This window comes from Cyprinus carpio, chromosome A23 (assembly GCF_018340385.1).
Source record: "Cyprinus carpio isolate SPL01 chromosome A23, ASM1834038v1, whole genome shotgun sequence".
In the NCBI taxonomy this organism is placed as follows: Eukaryota; Metazoa; Chordata; class Actinopteri; order Cypriniformes; family Cyprinidae; genus Cyprinus; species Cyprinus carpio.
Genome location: NC_056594.1, coordinates 20958512 through 20967894, shown reverse-complemented (window position 1 = coordinate 20967894; position 9383 = coordinate 20958512). Strand labels below are relative to the sequence as shown.

At 36.2% G+C, this 9383-nt stretch overlaps 1 protein-coding gene across 1 annotated transcript in view; it reads left to right on the top strand.

The window, feature by feature from the left end:
* Positions 1-4827: 4827 nt before the first annotated feature.
* LOC109059929 (alpha-2,8-sialyltransferase 8E-like) overlaps positions 4828-9383 on the top strand; it is a 25768-nt gene continuing 21212 nt past the window's right edge. The window contains exons 1-3 of the mRNA XM_042713909.1: positions 4828-4998; positions 6846-6926; positions 7007-7093. Coding sequence (XP_042569843.1) covers positions 4892-4998; positions 6846-6926; positions 7007-7093 — 275 coding nt within the window. The 5' untranslated portion in view covers positions 4828-4891. The remainder of the gene's footprint in view (positions 4999-6845; positions 6927-7006; positions 7094-9383) is intronic.

Below are 9383 nucleotides of genomic sequence, written 5' to 3'. Positions count from 1 at the left end.
ATACTATTAAATTCCACAATACTAATTCACGATTTTGAATGAAAAGGTGAATCCCCCATCTAATTATGCGGTGAGGGGCCCCCGCCTCCACTCTTGCGGGTGGGCCAACGCAGTTTGCGCTACGCCACTGGGTGCCAGTAGGGAATAGTAAGACGGTGGCTTGAACACTTCCGTTGGCTTCAGGTTAGAAAGCAATGAGCGATCCAGTCATCATATAGATCAGTGTTATCACCACTAAAGTTTGAAACAATACAGCTCTTACCACTAGAGAAAGTAAAGTATCACCCGTAGATTCCTGAAGAGTGTTTTTGAAGCTCAAAGTGTGCAGAGTGGGCGGTTGCCATCTTGGCAGCGTCACTGCGCGTCACTCCCGGATAATCGAAAATGGCCAAAAAAGGCAGGAGCTGGTTACTGAAGCCACGCCCACCTAGCTCAACGGCAGCGTCAGCAGCGGCAATCCACCTGTCACTTAAGTGGCCACTTCCTTAATTATGCAGAATTTAAAGGTTTAATATAATTTAAACGGAAATTATAAAAAAAAATCACCCCCTCACAGTTGTCATGAAGGGCAAAATTAGCTATATAGACCAAAAACATTTTTTTTAACCAGGCTGTAAACATGTTTTTTTGCTGCTGTAAAGTTGGGCATTTTAACTTGGGGAGTCTATGGGATTGACTCCCTTTTGCAGCCAGCCTCTAGCGGCCAGTCGACGAATTACAGTTTAAGTCACTTCCATGTTGGCTTCACGAGAGCAAGCGGGAGGTTGCGCTTGATTGTTTACCACTAACGAGCTGCACCTGAGCAGAGCCGTTGAGAAATACCTTGTCCAAATACACACACTTGCAGCAAAGTCCCTTTAAGACAAATCATGTCACTCGGCGGCGGCAGTCCTTAGCGCAGATCTCAGAACGCTGACTGTTTCAACTTATATCAACCCAGACGCTTCTAACGGCAGCTGCAGTGACGCGCTGACTTTACCGATTAGCAATTGGCTCTTTCATTCAGAAGGCGGGGCTTCCTGCAATTGAGTGGCCATATTGAGTGTTGCATTTTTCCCCATTCAAAACTATACGAGTGACAGGTCTTGGGTGTTCTATAGTCTTTGCTTATAGTCTTGGCCACTTGAGAGTGCGTGTGTGCGACAGAAATTAAGTGCACAAGACTGTCCAAAAACACCAAAGCGCAGTGCCCTTAACGCACACTAAATCCACACTATCTCAAATACCGCTCCAGAGGGGTATTCAAGGCTTAGTGTATCCCATCATGCATCATGTTGTGGAAATAAATCGCAAGACTTTTTGCGAAGATTGCGAGAGGGCACGGAAACCTTTCCAATGTAAGTTAAATATTAATAATAATTAGAAATTACATATAATTTGGCAGTAAAACAAAGTAAAGCAATATTTCAATCATCAAACAGTGCGACAAACATTGTAAAAACAATTAAAGTGTCTTAATATATTCAAAACATTAATATTAAAAGATCAAATTTAGTAATCACTATATTAATGATGCATAGTTTACATTGGCAAGCAGATGATGCAATAGCATTTTTCTGTTTTGTGTTAAACAATACACCTGAAATTAAATGGGTGCATATTTTAAAGGGGTCATCCGATGCCAGTTTTCCACAAGTTAATATGATTCTTTAGGGTCTTAACGAAAAGTCTATAACATAGTTTTGCTTAAAATTTCTCAATGGTAGTGTGAAACAACACATTTTTAACCCTGTCAAAAACAGCTCTTTTCAGAGCAAGCCGTTTTGTAGCATTTTCCTTTAAATGTTAATGAGCTCTGCTGACCCCGCCCCTCTCTTCCTAGGTGCTCTCTGGGGGACTGTTTACTTTAGCACATTCATCTTGAAACTTTAATTACCACATTATTAGGAAAGGCAATTTGCAAAGATTCATCAAAAAACCTTACACTCACTTCTTCTGTTGGTGAAACTGGATCAGAAATGATTCACGCTAACATAAGCATTTATGTAGATCGAGAGGACATTCCCTTCAGAAACAAGCGTAATCCACTGTGTCTTCAGTGGCTTAGATATCGGGAGTAAATGACGACTGCTATGTTCATTATTGCATCCAAAAACAGAACACCTCAATTGCTTAGGAGTCATTCTTGTCTACATCTGCTCTGGTGGTGAAACAATGGCGGTCTGATGACAGTCACTCAGAGCGGAGCTAAGGTAAGACGCCAGTCCAGTCTGTGCTGAAACGCTACTGTCACTCAAACTATTGTGGGAGGGGCAGAAAACTGAATATTTTTATGGCAGTTTTATAGACATGTATTTTCAAAGAACAATTTTTTTGTTCTGAAATCTTAGACTGCAAATATCCAGTTTTTAAAAATACAGCTTCAAGTTTTCAAGATGAAGAGGAAATTCAGAACATCAAATTCAATATTCTACAATTCAATAACCAGAAATTCAGATCGTAGAGAAAGTAGGTCAGAGGTCATCCACAAAGGAGAGCAGATTATCTCCGAAAAGTCAAATGAAGCCTTTTGGCCAATTAGTAGTAGTAGTATAGCGATTTTATCTTTCATGTAAAAATGATTCTGGATGCCGTTACAGAGGACTACAAGACTACAGAGGCACACTGTATGAACCTACAATCTATCTATATCTATCTATCTATCTATCTATCTATCTATCTATATATATACAGTACAGGTCAAAAGTTTGGAAACATTACTATTTTTAATGTTTTTGAAAGAAGTCTCTTCTCCTCATCAAGCCTGCATTTATTTAATCAAAAAAACAGAAAAAACAGTAATATTGTGAAATATTATTACAACTTAAAATAATAGTTTTCTATTTGAATATACTTTTAAAAAATAATTTATTCCTGTGATGCAAAGCTGAATTTTCAGCATCATTACTCCAGCCTTCAGTGTCACATCCAGTCTATCACATGATCATTTAGAAATCATTCTAATATTCTGATTTATTATGAGTGTTGGAAACAGTTCTGCTGTCTAATATATTTGATGAATAAAAGGTTAAAAAGAACTGCATTTATTCAAAATAAAAAAAATAATTCTAATATATATTCTAATAATGTATTTTCTTTACTATCACTTTTTATCAATTTAACACATCCTTGCTGAATAAAAGTATTGATTTTATTTAAAAAAAAGAAAGAAAAAAAAATACTGACCCCAAATTACTGACCAGTAGTGTATATTATTATTACAAAATATTTATTTTAAAAACATAGCTTCTTCTTTTTTTTTTTTATTTACTTTTTTTATTCATCAAAGTATCCTAAAAAGTATCACATGTTCTGAAAAAATATTAAGCAGCAGAACTGTTTCCAACTTTGATAATGAATCATCATATTAGAATAATTTCTAAAGCATCATGTGATAATGATCCTAAAAATTCAGCTTTGCATCACAGAAATAAATGATAATTTAAAGTATAATAAATTTAAAAAAAAATATTTTAAATTGTAATAATATATCACAATATTACATTTTTTTCTGTATTTTTGATCAAATAAATGCAGGCTTGATGAGCAGAAGAAACTTCTTTCAAAAACATTAAAAATAGTAATGTTTCCAAACTTTTGACCTGTACTGTATATTAGTTTAATGTGTGTTAAGCGGAAACGAGTGGTTATACTGTAATTGTATATGTTTATTCACAATGTCTTCACCTCAAAACACAGTTTACAAACATCAGTATGGATTCCGATCACGGAATGAATGAAGCTAAATTGCATTAATAACAGACTTATGTTTAACACTTACACCGTGTCTAGACCAGACGCGAGCAGTGAGACGCGTCGCGACAAAAGACAGCAGAACCTATTTATTATAATCAATACTGTCCAAACTGAATGCAAATTCCCAACGGCAAATTAATTCCCTGTTATTCCTGACGTAGTCCAAGCTCTTTGCAATGGGCGCTTTGTCGCAAGCAGTCACGTCCATATAGTGTTGCATCGTGCCACAAATATCACTGATTATAATCAATGGGCTCTACTGTCTTTTTTGCTTTCGCTTGCGTCCTGTGCTGTTTGAAAATACATGTCTATAAAACTCTCCCATGAAAAATATTAATTTGTGTTGAATTTCAAATGTTTAACATGCAAGTTCAAAAAAAAAAATCAAATTCAGAACTATGTTAAATGCCACATATTCAGTTTTGTTAAATGACACTTGTCAATATAGGGGGAGTCGTGGCCTAATGGTTAGAGAGTCGGACTCCCAATCGAAGGGTTGTGAGTTCGAGTCTCGGCCCGGCAGGAATCGTGGGTGGGGGGAGTGCATGTACACTTCTCCACCTTCAATACCACGACTTAGGTGCCCTTGAGCAAGGCAAATCGAACCCCCAATGCTCCCCGGGCGCCGCAGCATAAAATGGCTGCCCACCTGCTCCGGGTGTGTGTTCACAGTGTGTGTGTGTGTTCACTGCTCTGTGTGTGTTGCACTTCGGATGGGTTAAATGCAGAGCACGAATGCTGAGCTTTCACTTACTTTCACTTATAACTGTCAATTAAAAATTTTCAAAACTCAATGTCAGTTTTGTTAAATGACACTTGTCAATCATTCAAATTTACACATTACAAATTTAATTAGTTGTGTCATATTATAAGCTCCATATGGGCCTGTTACACATGTTCAAAGCTCGATGAACATTCTGAAATAAGTAGTAACATTTAAAAGTCAGATAAAACTCTTTGAATGAGCATTCTGGTAAAATAGCATTTTCACTGACAATATTGCACAACACAAATGATAAGTTCTCTGACAAATGAACTGGTTTACGGGGAATGTCAGCAGGTTTTGTGAGGCGTGTGTGTGTGTTTCATCTTTAACCCCTCAATATATCTCTCTCACACACACACACACCCACAGTCTCTTTCATGTGTCTCTCTAATGGCGTTGGCATTTCTCCAGTGGATCTTCAGGCTGCTGATGGTCCTGATCATCTTTCAGGGTGTGTGTGTGATGTTTTATTACACACCTAACACACACTCATCCAGGTGAACATTTTAATATGTATATATACTTTTTTTTTTTGTAATGATTGCGAATTTAAATGAGACTCAGTGTTGCTGTTATAAAGTATGAGATACATACCTATGTCATAGTTTCTAAGTCGTATTAAGTGAGCTGATAGTTCTCTTAATTGTTGACTAGCCTACATTACTATTAACAATACTTTGCTTGCATGAAGTCTTATTTTAATATTGTTTAAATGTCATGTTTAGGTAGAAATGTCATCGTAATTTTAAACAGGATAGACAAGTTTTAGATTTAGATGTAATATGGTTTGATTTGTTCAGAGCATGAGTGTCAGAGATTGTTCAGCAGCAAATCGTAAAGTTTGTTTTGACTTTGAACTTTGCTTCATTTCTGCAATCCTTCAGTTTACTGCAGTGGGAACTGTTTGAACATCTTGCTGTAGGATATTTCTCTGCAAATAATTCCACGAGTCAAGTCAAGACAGCAGAAAGATTAGGATTAACGTTTGTACTATTAAACTAACGCCTGTTTCACACATACACCGTCTGCAGTGCGTTTGCGGTCCATGTGCGTTGCGTGTGCGGTGCTTTCACACAGGATGCGTTTGCAGTCCGCTACTGATCCGCGGCTGTTCACCACAAACACAACATTTATCAATTATTCTGATTTCAAATCATGTTAAAAAAAAAAGAAAGAAAGAAATAATAAAAAACCTTTTTCAGTATTGTGATACTCTTTTATCACAGTACAGTAATAATCTTTCATAAACCTTAGTTTAAACTCAATAAATATAAACAACATATTATTCATGCATTTGACTTCTAGGTTTGTATTCCTCATGCATGTAGCAATACATTTAAACACAGCATGCAGCCTGCTTTTCTTACGTTAAAGTTATCACAAACGTGTTCAATTAAAACTCACCACTGACAGAAAGTCGACTCTTGTGCCCTTTGCGTTTAAATCTTTATTAGAAGCAATCCCGCCGGTCTTTTGTTTTTCTACCACCACAAGTGCATCCATTAGGTTGCCTTGTTCATCTGAAAGTGCACTTTTCCTGGTTTTAAATCCAGCCAAATAGAAAGAAAAGAAAAGAAAAGAAAAATTAACGTGGAAATGTAGTAATGTAGTCATTTCACAATAAACTGATATAATTAAAGGCTACTGTGTTTCACAGTAAAATCGTGGCTTTTTGGCTAGATTTAAAAAGTGCACTTTCAGATAAACAATGCAACCTAATGGATGCACTTGTGGTGGTAGAAAAACAAAAGACCCGCGGGATTGCTCCTAATAAAGATTTAAATGTAAAAGGCATGAGAGTCGACTTTCTGTCAGTGGTGAGTTTTAATTTAACATGTTTGTGATAGCTTTAACGTAAGAAAAGTAGGCTGCATGCTGTGTTTAAATGTGTTGCTACTTGCTTGAGGAATACAAACCTATTACGTTGTTTATATTTATTGAGTTTAAACTAAGGTTTATGAAAGATCGTTACTGTACTTTGGGAAAAAAGAGTATCACAATAGTGATTTATTTTATTTATTTATTTATTTATTTATTTTTTACATGATTGGAAATCAGAATAATTGATAAATGCTGTGTTTGTGGTAAACAGCCGCGGATCAGTAGCGGACTGCAGACGCGTCCTGTGTGAAAGCAACGCACATGGGCCGCAAACGCACTGTAGACGGTGTATGCGTGAAACAGGAGTAAAAGGGCTTGGACTGGATAAAAAACTCTAAACAGAAGCATGCAGTAAATTGAGTGTGACAGCAAAATTTGATTATGTTGGTCATTTAGCGCCTTAGAAATTCAATCAAATTGAAATATGATACAGTGGCTTTGAAAGCGTGGTTCTTTTTTTCAGAGATGAGATGATGGACGCTCTTCGGCAGATGCACTGCGCTAAACTCAGACGCAAGTTTTCCATCATCAAACCGGCCAAAACGTGCGTGAGAATCAAGATCAAGCAGCGATTCTGTTTCAGAGCACAGATATCATGATTAAATGTCTTTGTTTCCTTCTCAGTATTAAAACGCAGAGTTTCACACGGGAGCTATCAGATTTCATGAGCTGCCCGTACAAATCAAACACAACGGAACGGGAGGTCAACAGGTTTGTGCGTCTTTTTTGCCTTTGACAGATGCTTTTGTTCAAACTGAAGAAGCTCCTGAGTGATGAAAGTTGAAGAACAGGAACAACTTGATGCCTCGCATTCCTGTTAATGTCATCTCTCAGTGCACTTGTGAAGCTATTGAGTTACACTGTCATGTCAAACCACAAACCTAAGAGATCCACTCATGCGTGTTCAATTTATATTTTAAGATAGTTTGATATTCTAGACAGAAATATTCTCAAACGATGTAGATTCAGTATTTTATGTCTGATGTTACGTCAGATTTAGATTCATGAAACCCTGCTGACATAATCCTGTTTATAAAGATCGCATCACCCCAACTTCTTCCTCGTCGGCTTTTCCCACGTTTTCACAGCAGCTTCATCAATATAAACATAATTGCGATATAAATTCAGAATTGTGAGATATAAACTCAGAATTGTGAGATTTAAACTCAGAATTGCAAGATATAGGCCCTAAACATATATTCGCTATATAAATTCAGAGTTACAAAATATAAACACATAATTGTGAGATATAAACATAATTGCAAGATAAAAACTCAGAATTGCGAGATAGGCTCTGCGGTGAGTGATGCGGGCCAAAGAGCCAGGCAGGAGGAGAAGAATAGAGTAGTTGAATCGGTAAAGTGCTTGATAGGGACTCGCAGCGGAGGCAGGCAACTAACCGATGCTAATGTGTGCGCGTGCCATGAGTGTAGAATACGTAAACACTTTTAAATGAAACGTAAATTCGTCCCCCGCGATTTTTTGGCCAAGTCAAGTCAAGTGTGCTCATAGAGTTTTCCATGGGCCAATGCGAATAAAACTAGATTTAAATTAAAAAATAAAAAAATAAAAAAGACACGATTGTCTCACACCACACTTTATACTCATAAAAAAAAAAAATGATATACGCGTCTCTACACACACTCTTTAGAGATTAACAAAAATTTGATTGCATCGAAATTTGTTAATACTTTACTATATTTAGGAGTGGAATATTAAAAATTGTTTAATGCAACAGTACGTAACTACAGCAACTCTGTCTAGTGCTCTTATGAAAGTTTATAGCATGATTTACTTGTTCTACAGATCTGTGTGTACTAGTATTAAATGCTACTGTTTTTGACAGCGATTATTACGTTTATGACAGATAATATCATGATAATTTTTTCGTTTCCCTTGCGTTGTCGTATCCTGCCAGCTAAAACCTGTCCATGGGCTTTTTTGATTGCTTTCAGTTTAAGTGCGATGCAGTGTTGCCAGATATTGATACTAAAACAAACAAAAACTGAAAATCAATAAAAATAAACCGAAATGATTTCCAATCTTTTGCAAATAAGAAAAGACATAGATATCACTGACTCTAAACTGAAAGTTCTAAAGTAACTTTTTTAAGTGTTAAATTAAGTGGAAAAGACAGGTCCAAAAACGCTTATAATAGCTGGATCTGGCGCCCGTGCACTGACTCCCAACTCTCTCAAGCCACGTTCACTCCGCCAGTGTCTCGCAGCGATCATTTTCATACCAGGAACGCTAAACATTCTTGTATACTGCATAAACTGAATTATACATGTCATGCAGGAATTTACATAGCAAGGATGCTTTAAACTGATCAAAAGTGACGATAAAGACATTTATAATGTTACAAAAAAATCTATTTCAGATAAATGCTGTTCTTCTGAACTTTCTATTCATCAAAGAAACCTGAAAAAATATAATCAGCTGTTTTCAACATAATAATAATAATAATAATAAATGTTTTTTGAGCAGCAAATCAGAATATTTGAATGATTTCTGAAGATCATGTGACTGGAGTATATGAAAATCTGTGTTTTCAGTATAGGTGTGTGTAATTTACTAAAACATCTAAGTATTACCAATTTCTATTTCCTACAGACCTTGTTTTAGTCATAAACTGATTAACCACATTATAAAAACCCACAGGAAAACCTCAAGGGAACAATACTTTGATGTTTAACTCTGACATAAATCACACACACTCATACTGAAAACACACATTTTGAAGCAGTTATGTTTATTTTTAGAATTGTCCTTTTCTTGAACGTTTGCAGTGCCAGCAGTGTTGGGGAAAGTTACTTTTTAAAGTAATGCATTACAATATTGTGTTACTCCCTTAAAAGTAACTAATTGTGTTACTTAGTTACTTTTTATGGAAAGCAATGTTACACGTTACTTTTGCGTTACGTTTTCTCATCTGGGCTGGGCTTGCTTGTTTGTTTTTAATATAAAAAAGTTGTATTTTAGGAGTAATGATGCAAAAAAA